General features: G+C 34.8%; 1 protein-coding gene and 1 long non-coding RNA gene across 2 annotated transcripts; one reads left to right on the top strand and one right to left on the bottom strand.

The window, feature by feature from the left end:
* Positions 1–5,550: 5,550 nt before the first annotated feature.
* Positions 5,551–21,542, bottom strand: LOC112670891 (uncharacterized). The gene is made up of 4 exons (XR_003143277.2): positions 21,373–21,542; positions 7,608–7,676; positions 6,889–7,039; positions 5,551–5,867 (listed from the first exon to the last, which is right to left on the bottom strand). It is a non-coding gene; the product is annotated as an uncharacterized LOC112670891 (long non-coding RNA).
* Positions 21,543–21,991: 449 nt separating this feature from the next.
* LOC112670842 (ubiquitin-40S ribosomal protein S27a-like) lies at positions 21,992–22,370 on the top strand (the record flags this gene model as incomplete). Its single annotated transcript, XM_035698430.1, has 1 exon — positions 21,992–22,370. A coding segment is annotated over one exon (333 nt), but the record flags the coding sequence as incomplete, so codon positions are not given.

The raw sequence follows: 22,370 nt of genomic DNA, 5'->3' as shown, positions 1-22,370 counted from the left end.
TCAGCCATCAGAAAGGACAAATACCCACCATTTGCCTCAATGTGGATAGAACTGGAGGGTATCATGATGAGTGAAGTAAGTCAATCAGAGAAGGACAATCATCACATGGTTTCACTCATACGGGGAATATAATAAATAGTGAAAGGGATTATAAGGGAAAGGAGGAAAAACGAGTGGGAAAAATTAGAGAGGGTGACAAAATATGAGAGACTCCTAACTCTGGGAAACGAACAAAAGGGTAGTGGAAGGGGAGGTGGATGGGGGGATGGGGAGATGGGGAGATGGGGGGATGGGGTAACTGGGTGATGGGAACTGAGGAGGGCACGTGATGGAAGGAGCACTGGGTGTTATACCATATGTTGGCAAATTGAACTTCAATAAAAAAAAGGAACATCTGTTTTCTGGGTTCATTTCTCCTCTTTCACTCCCCTTCACTCACTTAGCAATAGTTCATGCCTCAAGCTCTGCAATTCTCCAATAATATCCCAATCACAGAGTCATAGCATTTCTAGAAATTATATTCAAGAGACTTTGATCCACTTAGGTTTTATTAAGTCTGTTTGTGTCATATGAAGGCTGAGAAGTATTGATTGATACTTCTAGAAACATATCTCCTCTCAAAACCATTCACTTATTATAAACAAAACACATCAGGCATCAGGACTTTGGGTTTAACAGACCAATGTTAATTTGCCCTCTTTTTTTGAGGGCTAAAGTTCCCATCATCTTAAAAGTTTCCAACAAAATATATTTATTCCTCTCTGTACTGATTCTGCCTTAAAAAATCCTACACTAATTAGGATCATTGATTCAACAAACATTTGAGTTTCTTGGAAGACCAGGGAGAAGGGAAAAATATGAGTAAAACATTTTCTCTGCATTCAAAAAATAGAGAGGACATGTAAACAAATAATGGCAATACAGAATAATATGTGCTAGAACAGAGTTTGTACTTGACAGTAAGTGGGAGTATAATGGATAAAGAGAAAGGTTCTATCCAAAGGCTTCTGATTAGAGTGTATAACAAGCAAATTAGATTACTCACAAGTACTTAAACTACTTTCTTTAAAATATGAGTTAAGTCTTCTCTGGATATGCTTTAATTACTTCAAGTCCCTGAGTAACAATCAATCATCAATTAAGTATTTATTATCTCCCACATGCATAGCATGGTTTTAGAAGCTATAGAAGACACAGAAAAATAAAGCACAATCTCTGTCCAAAAAAGCCTATATAGTCCAGCATGTTCAGTAAATCAAAATATAGTTCTATCAATTGAGAACAGGTTTTTCTAAATCTAATGTTTAGATTTCTTTGCTTAGGAAATGATTACAATAGGACATCATATTTAGATGATTTTAATTAGACTATTCCACTTAGCTTGCTGCCAGATACCTTGGCCATGCTTTACTTGAAGAACTTCCCCTGAAACCTCACAAATGCTTTTAAACCAAAGAAAAACCAAAAGAGGGCCAATAATCCAATGATCTAAACTACTCTGTACAATACCCAGCCCAAGCTAGTAAAGACTAAAGAACAGAGTGGTATACACAGAAAAATATCAGTAGAATTGCAGAATAAACTACAAAACAAGATGATTCCACTACTTTATGTGGGTAAGGATTTTTCAGTAATTTCAGGATATGGAGATTTAGAAAATTATATCTAAGACTCAAAGCATTTTATCTTTTATAATAATAGTAGTAGTCACAGCAACATTACTTACTAACTATGGAGTCCCTACTATATTGCAAACCCTGGGACTTAGCAGGCAGCTAATGTAATCAGAATCATGCTTTAGAAAGATCTGGTAGGAACCAGATTTCAGAAAGGCCAGGTTAAAGCCAGAAAAGTACATGAAGAACTTCTCATCAGTAAGAGCAAACAGTAGCATGGAGTAGAAGATAACTAACAGTTGAGTTGTAGGAAAGTGGACAAGTTCAAGAAATGGCTGAGAAGTAAAACTGAAAATATCTGAATTGATTAGTCACAGTTCCCCAGGGGATAGAAAGAGAAAAGATGGCCTTCCATACTTCTGTTTTGGGTAGCTGTGTAGATGACGGTGCTATGTCGTATTTTGGATATGTTAGGTATAAGGTTCTATGAGAAAGCTAAATGAGAAGTCAGCAGTTAGCTGGTACGTCCTCACCTCAGGACGTACTTTTGGAAAGGAGATGTGAAATTCCTCATTACTTAAATTATATTTGTTATTAGAAGAGTAGACCAGACCACTCAAGATGAAGATGCAAATAGAGTAAAAAGAGCTCATTTAATTTCATTTCATCTTTAAGGTAATATATAAAGTAGGTTTCTTAGACTTGCAGTTGACAAACCGAAGCTCTGTTAGATAGAGCTCATGAGTTAGTAAGTGGTTTGTCTGACTTGACCTCCATATATATTTGATTCCAAAGCTGACAATTTAATCCATAAATGGGACTATAATGCTTATAATTATGATTGTCAACTTACGGTGCATAACATGTATATCATCCTTATGTTATAGTTTACGGTCTATAAAGTTAGACTTGATTGTTTTCTTTTCACCACAAAGTTTTAAGTAACAACTCAGGTCTTATACAGCTAACTATTTGACCTGAGAATTTCTGCCTATTTCAAGAAAATTATTAGTGCTAAGATAGATATAACCACTATTACTTTAAAATGATTTATTCCATCTCTCTGTGTTGTACTCTACACATTAAGAATGTGCACACACACAGACACACACACACAGACACACACACCCCAACTCTGCTAAGATTAAAAAGAATGAAATATTTTTTGCGGAAGTCTTCACATAACTGGGAAGAAAGTGGTAACTCAAAGAAGTAGTGAGCAGACTCTAAAACAACTGACCAGAATGGTGTTAATGTTCCCCTCTGCCTGACAAAAGTTTATACAGAGGTTTCTTCCTGACTACAGGCCCCTGACTTCCCTTTTCTTAGTGCATTCACTTTATAAAAATGGCAATTGTGACATCTTTCTCTTCCTCTTTAAAATATATGTAGATCCTCTCCCAGGTTTTTTGACAGTTTTACAATCCACAAAATGTCTTTGTCAGGAACCTAGGAAACATCTAGGTTTAAACATCTGTTTAAAGCGTAAACACTGGGGGCACCGGAGCCACTCAGTCGGTTAAGCATCTGACTCTTGATTTTGGCTCAAGTCATGATCTCAGGGTCATGAGATAGAGACTTAGGTTGGGCTCCAATCTCAGTGTGGAGTCTGCTTGAGATCCTCTCCCTCTGCCTCTGCCCCTCCCTGCACTAGTATTCTCTCTCTCTCTCTCTCAAAATAAATAAAAAAATTTAAAAAATAAATAGAATAAAATAAAATAAAATGTAAACATTGAAGGAGAAAGCACCCCTCTCCTGTAGTCTCCTTGGATGGGTAGAATAGTAACTTTAATGGGTGCTAATTAGCGAATATAGATAACCTGATCACAGATAAAAACATTTACAAACTCAGGAGTAACTCAGTGTGCTCTACACCTCCCAACCACCACCCGCCCATCCTTGTCCAACTCCACTGCCTCAAGTATTTTTCTACTAGTTCATCCAGCACTTAACAACTCTTTTTCCTTTCATTTCAGTGGAATAAAATTTAGTTTCTCTTATTTCAATAATCTTGAATAAAGTCTTCTTACATGTTTAACTTTGGTGTAATTTTTACTTGGACTTGAAGTTGTAAACAGAAATGGAGACCAAGGATGACAGCCAGAAGAGTCACAGAAGCCCTAAAGGAGAGGGGAAGACTGCTACAGCCCTCAAATACCAGTTGAGATTTAGCTTCTCAAACAAAAATAGAAAGCACTTCCTAATTAATGAAAAAGATCAAAGTAAAAGTACAAAGGGATAAATGAGCAAGCCAAATCCATAGTACAGTGAAAAGAAAAGGTCTTCTGAAGTAGAGAGGAACATCTCCACTCACTAGATGTCAGTAGCACTCCCCCAGATGTGGAAATCAAAAATGTGTCCAGCCTGCCAAATATTCCTAGTGCAGCAAAATCACCCTGCTTGAGAATGCCTGGAATAGACAAAATAAAACCCATATATGTACATAATTATTGTGTTCCCTCCAAAGGTTCCAATTTTCATATTGAAATGTTTATACATCACAAAGCCTAGTATTCCTCCAAATGATCTATTTCTGTAAGTAATATATGGCCCATGGAACACATACGTGTGAAGTACAACAATAACTTAATTGAAGTTTATTAACCAGCTGGCACAGTCAAGAAAAACAGAGACCTGCCAGTTATTCCATTCACTCATCCCTGTGCTCATGAAAGCAGGTGACTGGGTCAAGTGAATATATTCACAAGTTCAATATGAACTGGGTTTTGTTTGATTCTGGGCCCACAGAGTTAGAAATACTTCCACATTTGAAATCTCATCAGAAAATATGTGTGTGCAAGAAGTGAGTTTATAGTTGTTGAAACTCTTCAAATTTTTTCATGGATTTTTAGTCACTTTTTCTGAGTCATTTTTACTTTTGAGATGTTCAGGCTCCATTCTTATCAAGTGTGGACTGATATTATTCCCCTAGGATACTTTCTTTCAAATTAGACAATCAGTCTGGTATACAGAGCATCCTAACAGTGATTTAACTTTGTCCATCATCTTTGTTGACCAGGATGGCTCAGAAAAGTCTCAATACCAAAAGGTTTGTCTCTGCTACTGTTTAATCTTCTTGCCCTGGAACACCGGTTTATCAGATAAAATATATCTATAAAATGGTTCTGTATTGCTTTAACAAAGTTTATCTGTAAACTTTTGAATGACATCAACATTTCAGTCAAGCTAGGAATATAAAACGTCAGATATCTGTAGTTCAAATTTCGATTTTAAAAGATCTCCTCTTGCTAAGTGTAGTCTACAATAATGTTTCACTCTGAATAATAGCCTAACCTTTGTCAGAAATTAATGTCGACGTCGTTAAATGGGCTGTACAGCTAACTGTGAAGGAGAACTGCTAATTATTACAAAAAAGGGGGAAGTAAATGCATAGAATATGGAAATGTTTGATCTCAGCTAGCAGAACTAAATATAATCCAACAGCCAAATAATACCACATCAGCAGCTCTTAGGATTGGTTTTTGGCTTCTACTACAAATGCACTTTGAAATTTTTCATATGTAGTTCATCGGATGATACAATTTCAGGACCTATAAGGTCCTTTGCACTTAGGGAAATGATAAGCTTTGAAAAATAACAAGTGCATTGTTTTGTTTCCTGCTACTTATGTATAAATTTTTTGTTACACTTCTTTTGAAAGAGAGCATTTAGGGATAGAATTGAGAGAGTACTGAACATTGTTTTTCAGGGAAAATGAAAATTCATGTCTGCCATAGTGGCCTCTTAAGTCTTCATATACCATAGCAGGAACAATTAGTCTTCTCCCATGCAATGGAAAAGGAAGTTTCCATGAAAAAAAAAAAAATCACTTATAGAGAGCAGGTTCATTGTGCATGTTCTGAAATGATTGACCTTGAATCCAATTTATTAAAATAATTGTAAAGAGAAGGTTTTATATTTTTAATTACTGGGGATATCATAGAAATGGATAAAATAGCACATAGCACATTTAATTATCAAAATTATATTCCTTAAGAATTCATGGGAAAAAGTCATATACCAAAAATATGAAAAGCCACTCAATCTTTCAATAATTAGAAAGACTGAGGTACCTGGGTGGCTCAGTTGTTTGAAAGTCTGACTCTTGGTTTTGGACCAGGTCGTGATCTCATGGGTTGTGGCACTGAGCCCCGTGCTCAGTGGGGAGTCTGCTTGAAGATTCTTTTCTTTTGTCCCTCCCTTTTGCAGTTGTGCACTCTCGTTTGCGCTCTTTCTCTAAGATAAATAAATCTTTAAAAAAAAATCAGAAAGGCAAATTAAAATTTCTCACCTCGAAGTGGAAAATACTTTAAAACTACTATGTGGGGCAGCCCCGGTGGCGCAGCGGTTTAGTGCCGCCTGCAGCCCAGGGCGTGATCCTGGAGACCCTGGATCCAGCCCCACGTCAGGCTCTCTGCATGGAGCCTGCTTCTACCTCTGCCTGTGTCTCTGCCTCTCATTCTCTCTCTGTGTCTCTATGAATAAATAAATAAATAATCTTTAAAAAAAAAACAAAACTACTATGTGGAGAATGTTCAGAGATGGCCTTTTCTTTTTGGCTTGCCATTGTAGAAATCTACACTAACCTCCTGATCAGAGATGCTATTTCATATACATTATTGGAAACCAATCAGGTTTAGGCAACAATTCTTATAAAAGATGATGGTGACAGCATTATTATTCACAGAATACTGAAATACATTTAGTTCATGTTTTGGTAGTTTATTAATTACCCATTAAAGTCATGCATTCAGAGTATACTTAGTAACATATGAAAATGTTAATGACATAAATTTAACTGAAAAACCTGAATAAAGGCCTATGAGTCCAAATTTTAAAAAGGAAATTCATTAACATTTTATGGACAATAACAACAAAGAAAATAAAAAGAAATACATTTGAATGCTAGCAGTATTTATATTTGGTTAATGAGATAAGAGGTGGTTTGTGGTTCTTGTACACTTAATTTCTAAAAGTTAGAAAATGGACTTATTTTTAAGGGTAAAACTAAACATTTGATAAGAAAATTGTGTCACTGAAAGTCTATTTTTTATGAAGTAAAATTATACAATTCTCTAGGAGAGGTTTAAACTTGTGTTTTTATAGCAGTTAATTTCAAAGTCTTTTGAGAATTGAAGGCTACATTCCTAAAAAGAGCAGTTTCCAAGAATAAACAAACAAAAATAACCACCTACTTGAATGTATACCAGTTTTTATTTATATATTTGTATCTATAAAATGTACCTGAGGAGTATATATAGAGTCTCCTTACCTGTGACATTTCCACGTCTAAAGCTGATATGCTGTTATTGCTTGTGCACATGTGCATGCTGAATAACACACCTTGCAAAAATAAGCAGTTGAAAACAGAAGACAGTGTTATAGTATTGTCATTCAGTTGCTGTCTATGACTTCTTAGTTGCCTGCCAAAAATTAGGTATTTTTCATGAAAAAAATGCTTTTAATGATCGATCAGCTAACAAATTGATTAAGCCTTTTCTTAATATTGCTAAACAAAGAATGAGAAGTCAGATAAATATAAACAACTGGATTGTCAAATTAGAGTTACCTGAATCACAGGTCTTATTCAATATCAAGTCTTCCGCATAATTTCAAGAACAGATCCCATACACAAAGCGGAGGAGGTCCTGAACCCCTGGAGCAATTTCCTAGACTTCTGGATCTGGCATTCTCTGGCACAGATTAACGTATGAGGTTTATCGGTAAGGTTTATGGTTTTTTATGGTTTAACATAAAAAAATAGGTGGTTCGTGCAACATTTCCACTTTATACTCAATGCATACAGTTAATGTGCCATATTTCTAGACAGCTCTGTTCCATAAACCCATGGGTTGCTGGTTTGTTTGTCATAAGGAATCCTAGATAACCAGGAATATTCTGCTATAGGCATTCCACAGTTAAGAGTGCTGCTAACAACACATGTTGAGTTAAAGTTACTAGTATGTTCATAAAAAAATCAGAATGGGTTACCTGCTTTCTGTATTTCCAAGACTCATCCACCCTAGCTCTGTAAAGGATGTGAACAGACTTCAGACTGTGCTGCAAAAGTGAGAAAATGTCTCATATGTCACATCATGGTAAAGGCCAGTCCTCAAAGAATCAGTCAAATTATACTTCCTCTCAGAAAAAAAAAAAAAAAAAGTTTTACTTCTTTTTTCAAACGTGTTAAAAGCATTCACTTTCATTCTCTTTTTTAAAAATTTTTTAAAAAGATTTTCACTTATTTATTCATGAGAGACACACACAGAGAGAGAAGCAGAGATACAGGCAAAGGGAGAAGCAGGCTCCATGCAGGGAGCCAGATACAGGACTTGATCCTGGGTGTCTGGGATCATGGCCTGGGCCAAAGGCAGGCACTAAACCACTTAGCCACCCAGGGATCCCTCTCATTCTCTTTTCTACCATCTCATTTTTTAAAAAAGATTTTATTCATATATTTATAAAAGACACAAATAGAGAGGCAGAGACACAAGCAGAGGAAGAAGCAAGCTCCCTGCAGGGAGCCCAATGCAGGACTTGATCCCAGGACACCAGGATCACCACCTGAGCCAAAGGCAGATGCTCAACCACTGAGCTACCCAGGTGCCCCTCCACCATCTCATTTCTAAATGCATTTTATAAAGATGCAACTTTAAGGTCCTATATTTTTTTTTTAAAGATTTTATTTATTTATTCATGATAGTCACAGAGAGAGAGAGAGGCTCAGAGACACAGGCAGAGGGAGAAGCAGGCCCCGTGCACCGGGAGCCCGACGTGGGATTCGATCCCGGGTCTCCAGGATCGCGCCCTGGGCCAAAGGCAGGCGCCAAACCGCTGCGCCACCCAGGGATCCCTAAGGTCCTATATTTAATCACATTTGCCATTTTAAGGGAATATCCAAAACTCATGTTAATCTGGACTTAGTTTTTTGCAATTGACCAGTTTCCAAATTGTAATAGAATTTAAAATGTGAATATCTTAATAAAGCTACTTTAGGGTCTCATCACTGTAGCATCCTCATCTTTGGAGATAAAATATCCAAAGCTTCGAAAATCCTCTCATCAACCACATTTGCAGGAGGTCCTCCAAAGTACATGATAGATATGATGGTTTCTTTAAATAGAGAATAGTATTAAAAAAAAAATCACTAACTGGCTGTGATAGGAAATACTCATGAATTGATCAAATTAAAAGATCTATATTTTCTATACCTCCAAATCTATAACGATCTGTCATACAATCTGTAAATTTAGGGACTCCATGAAGCACAGTGGTGTCATTAGGGAATATGTAATAGATAAGGAAAGACATAGAACCCTAGCCTGGTGTCTTACTCTCTTAGTATAAAAGGCTCAGCTGGCATAGATATTTTGAGTTATCTTTCTTTTGTGTACTATGGAAATTTATACCATTCAGGGAAATGCATCACAGTACTATTAAAGATAGATGAAAGTATGCTTTTTTTTTAAATGAGAGAAAAAAAGAATATAAAAGGGAAGATAGAAAAAGAGTATGGTCAAAATATCTCCATCCTTTGTATTAGGTAGGGCAGTTTTAGAAAGAAAATATAGGGAAGTTGATAAAAATCTGTCCACAACTATGTAATCTGTGCTAGGACACAGTCAGATGACAACTGTATTAAAGTATTAGATTATCTAACAGATAACAAAATATTTAAAAAATGTATGAGTAGATAATACATGATGGTTAGCATCTAAACAAATATCACTCTGCTAGTTATCTCTGATGGAGCTCCGATGTCACTTTAAGTATCTATAATGCAAGGGAAAAGGACCCAAAGAGTGAGGAAAAGTACCTGTAAAGAAGTTGTATCACCTAAATTATAAATTTACTCTATTTTTGGTCTTTTTTTTTTTTCAAAGACTAAAGCTAGTGGAGACTTCAACATTTTTTGAATGAAGTTCGATCTTGGAGCTCTTAATCTCAGTGTCCAATAACACACAACATAAAAGTGCTAGTATTTGAACTTTTGATTACTGCCCAATGTTCAATTAAACAATATCCAATAGAAATGTGAAATACTCTTTTATATATATCCTATGGACAATTTCTAGATATTTTGGTATCTGTGTAGGACAATTTCACTTAAGATTTTTGTCTAATTTCCTCTCTCTCCCCCAAAGGGCTTATATTATTGGATATATAAACATAATTAACAGGCAACATTTCTATTTATAGTATCAAGGTTAAGCCAAGATTAAAATATGTATCCCAGGAATACCTGGGTGGCTCAGCAGTTGAGCATCTGCCGTTGACTCAGGGAGTTATCTTGGGGTCTGGGATCGAGTCCCACATTGGGCTCCTGCGGGGAGCCTGCTTCTCCCTCTTCCTATGTCTCTGCTTCTCTCTGTGTGTCTCTCATGAATAAACAAAACCTTTAAAAAATGTATTCCAATACCTTTAATTTAAGAAAAAATCACATATTAAATTAAGTGATCTAGATTGTTGCCCACTTTAAACGATTTGTATTTATATTGCATGTTACAAAGACTAAAATTAAAATTGTCAAAAGAAGAAAAATTCCCATTTTCTATGCTAACAGTCATTATTTTGTTTCTAATAAAACTTTCAAAGAAAAAGTTTGCTTTTCACATTTTTGAAGGATTCCTCTATTTCCTCTACCAACAAAAAAGAAGGATTTTTGTGTTCACAATCATTGATTGAAAGGGACTGGCTTATGCTCTCTTCAGATTAATCTTACAATAGTTATTTCCTTGAGCAGCCATCAAATACATAATATTAGCATAAAACCATAATTTTGCTTTTCACTTTTGCCAATATTAAGATTATGCTGCCATCTGATTCATAGGCAGGTTTACAGGCATCCATCAAGTTAAATATATTTTAGACTATAAAATAAATTACTCATCAGCTTTTTATTAACTCTATGTCATGTATATATATGTAGGCAAACAGACACGTGACCAAGACAGACATTGCTGAATCTTACAGGAGTATGGGGAATTTAGATAGAATTTGTATAAGATTTGCAATTACTAAGAAACTGTTTATAGGATTAAAATACAATCCTGAAAATAGAAGAAAATATGGCTAAGGGGATAAAAATTTAAACATCCACACTTTTTGTAGGTAAAAAGTTGATATGTGATTGCATTGGTGGATAAACTATTTAACTTATGATGAAAATGGACCCATATATATTTATTATATGCACATAATGAAAAGAAATGGAAACACACTTAGGAGTTTTCTGAAATCTGAGAGTGTCTTAACCTTTCCTAAGCTATGAGGTTGCTTCCTTTCACACATCCTTCAATGATAATAAAAGTATCATGGTAACTCTCACTTTTGAATAACAACATTATTATTACTAAATACACTAGTTAAAAAGAGAAATTTTGTAAAAAATAATCATTTTTAAAATAGTATTGTTTTATGTAAGTTGGTAGATACATCGCTTTGTCAGGAAATCTACCTGATTTAAACTATGCTGTCATATTTTCCTCATCTGAAAAGGTAAAGGAGAGTATATGAAGGAATTAATTCATTTGTTAATTTAATAACATCCATCTGGTGTCCACCAGGCACTCTTCTAAATCCTGGAGATATACTCAGGTACAGATAGATAAGACTGACATCACTTGGTACCTACATTCCAGTGGACAAAAGAGATGATAGACAATGGAATTCCAAGTAATGATAAGTGCTATAAAGAAAAATTTAAAAAGGCAAGGAAAGGAGAATTAAAAGAGGTGCAATTTTAATAGATGGTCAGGGAGGACTCTCTGAGAAGGCAGCATTTTGACAGAAAATTAAAAGACATGCTAAAAGGAAGTCATGCTATATTTGGAAAGATTTCCGAAAAAGCATCAAAGGCTTTGTGAGGAGAAGTATGTTTGAGGAGTAGCAAGGAGATGAGTATAATTGAAGAACATAAAGACAAAGAGAAAAAGGAAGAAAATGTGGTAAGAGCTGTAGCCAAGGGTAAGACTATAAAGAGTATTATAAGCCATGGGAAGGACTTCATTTTTTTTAAAGATTTATTTATTTGTTTATTCATGATAGACACAAGAGAGAGAGAGACAGAGACACAGGCAGAGGGAGAAGTAGGCTCCATGCCAGGAGCCCGACGTGGGACTCGATCCCAGGACTCCAGGATCACGCCCTGGGCCAAAGGCAGGTGCCAAACCGCTGAGCCACCCAGGGATCCCCAAGAACTTCAATTTTTAAGAGATCCTAGGAAGATCTTATGTCTCAAAGATGAAAGGTAATCGCCAAATAAAAAAAAAAATTTCAAAATAAAATGCAATAACTATTTTAAAATAACTTTCATTTAATGCCCTACTCATTCACATGATGTTGAGTTGATTTTGTAGATTTTTATGACCAGATTGATCCATAGCTATTTAATACGTGGAGGTATATAGTGAATAGGATAGTCAGTCACATCTTTAAATGAAACATAGCATTTAAAGAAAAGCCAATCAAAAGGAATTTGCCAAAAACCAATACAATTTTATAAAGATTAATCAGTTGTTTTAAACTGACTTAATTACACAGAATCCTAGACACTACTAAAAGAACGGCTGGCTAAAAAGCATGGCAGACCATAAGTTCCATAAGGAGAGGGAGCAGTTCTAAAACAGCTGCCCACCCTTCTGAAAATTACTATGAAGTTCAGAGAGTAATCACACAGAATCAGTATATGTGAGCGCAATCCGCCATCAGTAATAAAACAGCAACTTACTGTGCTGAGGAAGCTGTTGTTTTGAAAGTGCCCCAAATTCTTAAGAAATATTCAAAAGTAAATACACTCTGGAAACAGTAAGAATCTACCCCCAAAGCTGTAATCACCAAAATGGTCCCACTCAACAAAAAAGTGAAAGGACAATTAACATCAGCATTGTATCTTGTGTCTAAAATATAAATTTTAACTGCTATTTTTATATCAAGTCAAACTATGACATATGTAAATTCTTTAGAAAAAAATGGCTTTCCATTTTACACCTTGAAAAACTGGAACAAAAACACATTGGTAACCCAACTCCTAATATAGATGTGAACACCAAAATGTCACGTTTTGGACTCATCTGAAGGATTCATAAACCTGATTGCTGTCGGTAGTATGTTACCATTACATGATTGTATCTCAACAATCAGCCCAGATTACATAATATTACTAACCCAATAAGATCTTTGAAAATACTTTGATAAATGCTATTCTAGGCTACAATCCTACATTTTTTTTAAATCAGAACATTGCTTTAGTAACCAAGAAACATAAAGTCAAATTAGTTGCTCGAATATGGTCATTAGTTATTCTCAGATGTTTTATGGAAGGAAGTTCCTTATTTTCTGTATTCCATTTTAATCTCAGTTTGTGGCCTCTATCCATTTTGTTTAGTTTATTGAATACCCAAATCTTTTAGAAGACAATTATAAATGATAGGTACTATTAGCCTGTCTTAAGAAATCTAATTTGAAAAAAAAAAAAAAAAGAAAAGAAATCTCATGTGTGCTAATGCACTGCCCTAAAAACATTGCCCAGGATTCTTTTTCTTTTCTTTCCAGTTTTTATTTAAATACCAGTTAGTTAACATATATATAGTGTAGCATTACCTTCAGGAATAGAATTTAGTGATTCATCACTTAACGTACAACACCAAGTGCTCATCACAACAAATGCCCTCCTTAATCCCCATCACCCACCCACCTCCCCTCCAACAATCCTGTTTGTTCTCTATAGTCAAGAGAGTTTGTTTTATTGTTTGACTCTCTCTTTCCCCCCATTATGTTTATTTGTTCTGTTTCTTAAATTCCACATATGAGTGAAATCATATGTTGTCTTTCTCTAACTTATTTCACTTAGCATAATACATTCCAGCTCCATCCATGTCATTACAAATGGCAAAATTTCTTTCTTTTTATGGCAGAGTTATATTCTACTGTGTGTATTTGTATATATAGATATACACACAAATGTCCACTATGGACATATGGGCTCTTTCCTTAATCTGGCTATTGCTGATAATGTTACTATAAACTTTGGGTGCATTGTCTCTCTGAATCAGTTTCTGTATCCTTTGGGTAAATACCTGATAGTGTACTTCCTGAGTCATAGGGTAGTTCTATTTTTTAACTTTTTGAGGAACCACCATATTGTTTCCCAAAGTGGCTGCCCTAGTTTGCATTTCCACCAGCATTGTAAGAGGGTTCCCATTTCTCTGAAATTGTGCAGGATTCTTGTAAAATCTTTGCAGCTACAATGTGAATTATAACACTATCATTGTCTTCATCTAACAGATGAGAAAACTGAGGCCAAAAAGGACAAATAACTTGCTGATGGTCAGAAAAATCAGAGTGTATGGTCACAGGATACAAACCCTGGTGTTCTGAATTCTAGAGCCAAAGCTTCTGATTGGCATCTTAAACTGCTTTTCAGGGGAAAAGGGGAGAGACCCTGGGTGGTAAGGTTGGTAAATGTTTGAATCTCCATCATGACAGCACAGAAGTTACTCTCAGTAGACACATACAATTTATTTGAGCAATGAACTAATTGCTTTGATGATGAATTAGCTAACTCCCAAGCTCATTATGATATAATTATATTAAATTAATGGATTATAAAAATAAAAATGAGTGTTGCCATAGAAAACTGCATATATTTTACTTGGGTCAAAGATATCAGAGATCTTATTTCTGCACATGAAGATTAATAAATGAATATTAAATAAATTATTAGAATAAGTAAGAGCAATGAATGAAAATTAGGATGAAATTTTTCACTGTTTAGGTTGTTTGTTACCTAAATAAATATTTAGACTCTGCAATATTAGAGACAGTGGTTCCTTAGTGATTAACTATGTTCCCTTTACAAATCCACCCATGATTAAGGGTTAATAAATTTCTTGGTTTTGAAAAATCTCTCCTTAAGAGTATTCTATAGAAAATATGTAAGAACATCTTCACAAAATTAATATCATTGAGGAATCCAAAACAGAGGTAATTATATGTTTAATGTTTAACTTGGTTTTAATTGAAGTGCTTCTTATCACACAGCTGGGTGCTATTAAGAAGGAGCTCTTATATCTGAGTCCATTCACTCTGTAGTATACAACTTTAATTCTATTAATTTTAAACACCAGTTGTACAGTGGTTTTAAAGAATGTTGAGTGTGAAGAATTACTCTACTATCAAGTCTCATTCTATAAAGCTGTCATACTTATTTCAGAAACAACAAAGGGTATCAAAGACTAGAAGCCTATGTTGGTAGACACCAGTTAGATCCATTCTTTCCATATCTAACCATGTTATCTATTTCAAAGCAAAAGGCCAAATGATACATTGAGGAAATGTAATTATCATCACAATACAAAATTATGTGGTATGATTTTGATTTTATTATATTAGTATAGCTTTGAGTCTTCATATCTCATCATGAAGATCAGCCATTTTTAATATTCCTATTGTTCCATATAAAATATAATATTTTAATGGGTGCTATCTCTTATTTCAGTACAGTAAAATTATAGCACCAGAGATTACAACCAGAGCAGTAAAACAATTCACTGAAGAGTAGGTCCAACTACACATGTAAATGTGTGATTTGAAGAAAATTAAAGCATACCGATGTTAATATCATCAAATGCAATAGGGCTTTAGCTTTTATGCAGAAAACTATGTTAATGTATAGACACTTTCACTGAGTCACATAAAATCAATTGCTGCATCAACATGTTATAAAAGGATGAAAGTAAATAAAACCTGGCCAGATTTTAAAGCATCTGAACAGGATTTAAATACAAATCAAAATTATACATTAGGCACATAATAAGTGTTTGGTAAATGAATAAATATGAAAGATAAGAACATATATAATTATTTCTCTCAGTCACTGAACAATATTGTTACTTCAGGGACTGAGGCCTAGAGGTTAACTCCCAAGAGGCCTCACAGGGGCCCTTTATTGCCTTAGTGAATTCCCTTTGGTATAGGACCTAACAGTCAGCTTTGAAGATTCTGCAGTCTAAATGGTACAAGGCACTTAATGCCATCAATCTCCTCTAAAACCAATTCCCTTTAACTAAGATAATGGCACCTCTTTATAAAAAACAGAATGCTGATTTATTCACTTCAAAGGGGGCATTTCATCCCATAATCTTTACATTTTCTCCCTTTTACATAGATCTACACAGGAATCCAAAAATTAAAATGAAGGCTGATTGGTGGACCTTGAACGGAAGAAGCAATCTTTAATGGCTTTGGTCTACAACAGTATGATATGTCCATTTTATAAGCAGGATTCTCTGGCTTAAGGGATTGATGGTTGAGAACTATGTCAGCAAAACACCCTCTCTTGAATATTACTAGTGACTGCTACTACAAGTTGTTGTTGTTTTTAAGATTCGAATTACTACTCCCTTTCTGATTAATACATTTTTCTTTAACTGTCTAATGAGCAGTATCAGGGGTGTTTATCTCATTACTCAACAAGAGGTTTGTTCAGATCTATTATCTGTTGTACCTACAACTTGAATTTAAAGTGTTAGCTACATTGACTCTAAAATACATCTTAAGGAAACTCTTATCTTTATCAGATTACCATATCTATCTAAAAATGTAACATTTCTACCATGGCACCATGTGGAATAATTTGCTCACTTAAAGGGCCTAAAACTTTCTGCTTCAACTTCTAAAGACATAAACATAATGGGACGGAGAGAATACATTATTTTAGGATTCACTGACATCTAAAATTCTTGCATCACTGGGTGCTTTAGAATGATTTCTGCATATTCCCATCTTCTCTTCAATTCCAACAGCTTTGGAAAAAAGAAAAAGAAAACTATCTCTTCCCAGTCACCAATACCCAGGGAAGAAATGGAAGGAGTGTTGATCACTCCCTAACAGATTGCTATATACATTATTCTCCTTTGGTATAAGTGTCATTAATATTTTATAAATTATATTAGGTTGGGGGTTAGATTATCCACAATGAGGTCTTTCATATCTCTGTCAATAGTTAGTTGTGTAGCATTTTGCACATTATCTAATCTCATTTGTAAGTGGGGTTACAGAGTTATCAGAAGTTCTTAACGTCATCATGTTTGTGGCATTGACACAATCCTATCGGTAATTATGGCTAATTAACCCAGTGACTCTTGAATGTGTAGTGGGAACACAGATCAAGAAAAGGAAGAAATGTATTAGAATGCATTAGATTTTCAAAGTAGAGAAAACGCATGTATTTATGATAAACCATTAACTGAGGAAGACTAAGATAGATTCCCAACTTTTCACAAATACTAACAATTGCTAGAACTCTCTTAGGTCATAGAATTCATAATGTCTTTTATATCTGAAAGGTAAATATATATATATATATTATTTGTATATATATTTGCAACTATAGCCACAGCATTCATAGGTTACGTCCTACCATGAGGACAAATATCCTTCTGAAGGAGTAACTGTTATCACAAGCTTACTCTCAGCAATTCCTTATATTGAAACCAATCTGGTCGAATGAATCTGAGGCGGCTTCTCAGTTGACAAAGCAACCCTAACATGATTCTTCGCGTCTCATTTTATCCTCCCATTCATCATTACAGCTTTGGCCATAGTCCATCTTCTATTCCTACACGAAACAGGATCTAACAACTCCTTAGGAATTTCATCCGACTCAGACAAAATCCCATTCTACCCTTACTACACAACCAAGAACATCCTAGGAGTAATGTTCTTAATCCTAACATTAATATAACTGGTCCTATTTACACCTGACCTACTAGGAGACCCGGACAACTATATCCCTGCAAACCCCCTCGATACTCCCCCACATATCAAACCTGAATGATACTTCCTATTCACCTATGCCATCCTACGATCAATTCCCAACAAACTAGATGTACTCGCTTGTATATATATATATATATATATATATATATATAGAGAGAGAGAGAGAGAGAGAGAGAGAGAGAGAGAGACAGAGAGAGACAGAGAGAGAGAGCTCTTCTTTCTGACAGTCCCAGTTCTCGGTAATGGTATAAATTTTTTCTGTCACTCAAGATTAAAACCTCAGGTTTACATTTGTTTGTTTTTTTTCTTTACTTCAGCACATTCAATTACATGCAAGCCCATAATAATTTCTTTGAATTATACCTACTATCCTTTCTGATGCACATCAACTATTCAATTCTAGCTCTGGCTTTCTCTGACATGGACTTTTTTTAAAATTTATTCATGAGAGACACAGAGAAAGAGGCAGATATATATATATATATACCGATAGATGATAGATAGATGATAGATAGATAGATAGATAGATAGATGATAGATAGATTAGATAGATATCAAGAACCAGTAGATTGTAGTAGCTTTGGAGTCTCCATTTTTCCCCTATATTACACTTCTGCTTAAAAGTTGCTGAATACAGAAATGATTGCTTGATGTGAAATCACAGCTTCTTATAATTCATGGGCTAAATATGTGGGGGTATGAAACAATGTAGGTGTAATGATTCGACATTAAATTTAATTTGGGTTAAAATTCCACTGAAAATTTTTTTTTGCTAAGGTATTCTCATTCTTAGGATAAATAGCTGAATTGATATACACTCATAAACACTTTATTGGGAAAAAACAAGCATTTAGCTATGTCTCTGGCCAGAACTAGAACAGCTTTCCATTATTACACTTATGACTGACTTCAAACATTAAAGAGAGAGAGTCACATATGAGGCAATGTGGAGTTCAAGTCACAGAGCAAATATTTTCCATTTTTTTTACATCAAAGTTCAATCAATAACTTCATATCAAACCTGAATGATACTTCTTATTCGCCTATACCATTCTACGATCAATTCCCAACAAACTAGAAGATGTACTCGCTTGTATATATGTATACTCGCTTATATATATATAGCTCTTGACCTTTGTTTATGCATTAGTCAAATATAGAAAAATTAACAAATACACAGGAAATGTGATGCTTTCTTAATTTAATTAATATTCATAATATTCATTATGTGTATGAATAATGGTTAGCAGACAACCACAATGGGGGAGGGGATTCTTTCCTTCCTCCTTCACTTCTTCCTCTCCTCCTTTCTTTCTTCTCTTCTTTCTCTCTTCCTTCTCCATATTATTTTTAAAGTCTAGTATACCAAAATGAGAATTTGGTGGGAGGAAGAAATTAAACTCTAATTTACACCCTAATGTCTCTACACATGTGCCAGTTTGATAGGAAATGGTAGTCCTAATTAAACTAAGTAGTCCCATCTGGATAAATAATAATAAGTGAATAATGAAAAGCATATTGTGCATCATTGACTTGCATATATAAAAATATCTTTCTTTCCAAATTAGCTCTTCTTTCTGACAGTCCACTTCTGGGTAATGGCATAAAATTTATCTGTCACTCAGGATTAAAACCTCAGGTTTACATTTGTTTGTTTTTTTCTTTACTTCAGCACATTCAATTACACGGAAGCCCATAATAATGTTTTTGAATTATACCTACTATCCTTTCTGATCCACATCGACTATTCGATTCTAGCTTGGCTTTCTCTGACATGGACTTTTTTTTTTTTTAATTTATTCATGAGAGACACAGGGAGAGAGGCAGAGACATAGGCAGAGAGAGAAGTAGGCTCCATGCAGGGAACTAGGGAACTAGGACTCCAGGATCACACCCTGGGCCAAAGTCAGACACTCAACCACTGAGCCACCCAGGCGTCCCTGACATGGACTTTTGTAACAGCTTCCGAAATATGCTGGGTTTAATAAGCATTGATATCCTCATTTCACATCCTTGTGACAGACAAATCTGAACTGGACAATAATTCAAAATGATAGATTGGTAAGAGATGAAAAGACCAGACAAATAGAATGCTAATAGTTAATTAGGGCTTCCTGCATGCTAGGAATTATTGTTTTTAATCCTTAGTAAAACTTGGAGGATTTCTAGTAGTTTAGTATACATGGCTAATTTTTATGAAAGAATTTTGTGGCATTAAAAAAATTGCTAAAAAAAAAAAAAAAAAAAAAAAAAAAAAAAAAAAAAAAAAAAAAAAAAAAATTGCTAAAGATTAGTGATGCCAAATAAGTTTTTGATCAGTGTCAAAGAGAACTTGTACTATTAATCTGTGCAAACATTCATTCATGTTTTCTTTTTTTTTTTTTTCATTCATGTTTTCAATTTTTATATCTACTTTGTCCTTGGCTCTTAATTTCCTCTATTACTATTTTACACTATATTCCAAGTTCTACTTATTTTAATGGCATCAGAAAGATAGAAAGTGAAAAGATATTACTTTGCTGGATAGCTAGGTGAATCAATGATTGACAAATAAGGGTAAAAGCCCATAAGATTTATTTTCCATTGCATTTCTTAGATTTCAACAGCAGCAAGTATTCATAACTAAAATATTCACCTAATTTCAAAGGACTTTAAATTATTCAAATAGCTAGAATTTTAAACTTGTATTCTATCTACTTTTAAAAATGTTTGAAACATACTGCAAAAAGTAAAATCTACAGTATGGTTTTTTTAAAAAATAGTAAATTATGTACCAGATGGGAATAATCTGATTAGCATCATAGAGTAGCTAGCTAGTTCAATAAAACTTGAATATTGACTCGGTAACTGAACACCTACTATGTATTGGGCTCTTTGATATAAAAAAAGAATAAAATAGACCCTTTGTCTTCTAATTTATATGGTTTAATTCAGGAGACAAACATATGTAAGAATTATAATGCAATATATTACCACAGGTATTAATTTAGACTTCCTAAGAAACAACTTCAGATTGTTAGTGGCTTAGAAAGTAAACTATTGCTTGCACACAGGTTTAGCTGAACTAGCCTTGGCTGGACTTGATGGCACAGCTTCAGCCTTTGCAGCATCTGGGCCTGTCTCTAAGCCATGGATTGGAATGAGATCTGCTCTGTTTCTACCATCTTCTTTTTACTAGTGGCCACATGGGGCATATTCATTTCATGGAAAATGATACTGGTACAACAAAACAAGCCAAACTATGCAGGCACATTTAAAACCTTTGTTTGCTTCAAATCTGCTCATATCCCTTTGGCCAAAACAAGTGACATGGCTAAGCTCATGCATTTCAGGAGTGTATACAAACCTCAAGAACGATACAGAGACAAGTAAGTATCTGCCAAACAACTCCGTTCATGACTGCACTATGTAAGAAAGGAAACTCTTAAGTGGGCTTCCAGTCTGAGGCTGGACTTTATTGTACAATCAAATGGGAAACTTTTGAAGGTACTTGTCTTTCTTCCTCCCAAGTTACCTCTCTTGGGTTGGCTTCTGCTTTAAATGATAAGAAGTAATAAGAATCAGATGAGGTTTATTCCAGGACACTGATTAATGACACTGATTAAGCTCCATTTACTGGTATGTATTTTAGTAGACACATGAAGTGGCTCCCTCAGTCACCCACATCTTATTCAGTCTAACCCAGCTCCCACATTGTTGCTGATGCTCTTCTACTCCTTGACAAACTGACCCAGGAAGAACTGGCTAATAGCAGGTTATGTCATTTTAATCATCCTCTACCTTATCATCCATTGAATAGGCCCATGTTTGGGGCTCAACAAATGGCTTATGTTAAGATTTTAAGATCTGATCTTAGAGGACAAAGAGTATTCTTTCCTCCATACACAAAAGCCTATGAAAGTATAAAATTACATCAAAGCTAAAAAGGCAAGGAAAAATTTAGTAAAGACTATTACCATAGGGAAGAGAGACTGACCTCAATGCCCTCTGGAAAAGGGCTGGAGAATGGGGCGCCTAGCTCAGTCAGGTAAGTGTCTGCCTTTGACTCAGATCATGATCCCAAGGTCCTGGGATGGAGTCCTGAGTTGGGCTGGGCTCCCTGCTCAACAGGGAGTCTGCTTCTTCCTCTGCTTCTCACACAGCTCATGTTCTCTCTCTCTCTCTCTCTTAAATAAATAAATAAATAAATAAATAAATAAATAAATAAATAAATAAATAAAATATTTTTAGTAAGAAAAAAAGGCTGGAGAGTTCTTAAGATCTAAGGTCTTAGGCCATCTAAGACTAATTTTGCTAATTGAGCTTACTCAAAGGAAAAGTAAACTTTTCCTTTCATCACAGGAGGTAGTTTTACAACCATGTTATAACAAAGATTCCCAAGTAATTCATATGTTATCATGATATGAAATTTTCTATTCTTCATATGATATAATTTCTTGACCCTCTACCACCAACCTAGCTCTTCCTCTGTTTATACTCCAGTGCTGCAGTTTTGGGTTTTTTTTTGTAAAAGGATGTCTGAAATTAAATTGTTGATTTCTAATATATATATAATATTTTATATAATATAATATATAATATTATATATATATATATCCGGCAAGCAACTGGAGGATGGCCATACTTTGTCTGACTACAACATTCAAAAGGAGTCTACTCTTCATCTTGTGTTGAGACTTCATGATGGTGCAAAGAAAAGGAAGAAGTCTTACACCACTCCCAAGAAGAATAAGCATAAGAGAAAGAAGGTTAAACTGGCCGTCCTGAAATACTACAAGGTGGACAAGAATGGCAAAATCAGTCGCCTTCATCGAGAGTGCCCTTCAGATGAATGTGGTGTTGGAGTTTTTATGGCTAGCCACTTCGACATACAATATTGTGGCAAATGTTGTCTGACCTATTGCTTCAACAAACCAGAAGACAAGTAATTGTATATGGATTGATAATAAAAGAAGTGAACTGATAACAAAAAAA

This window comes from Canis lupus, chromosome 14 (genome assembly GCF_003254725.2).
Source record: "Canis lupus dingo isolate Sandy chromosome 14, ASM325472v2, whole genome shotgun sequence".
Classification (NCBI taxonomy): domain Eukaryota; kingdom Metazoa; phylum Chordata; class Mammalia; order Carnivora; family Canidae; genus Canis; species Canis lupus.
Note: the sequence above shows the minus strand (reverse complement) of the source record. Positions and strands in the feature narration are given on the sequence as shown.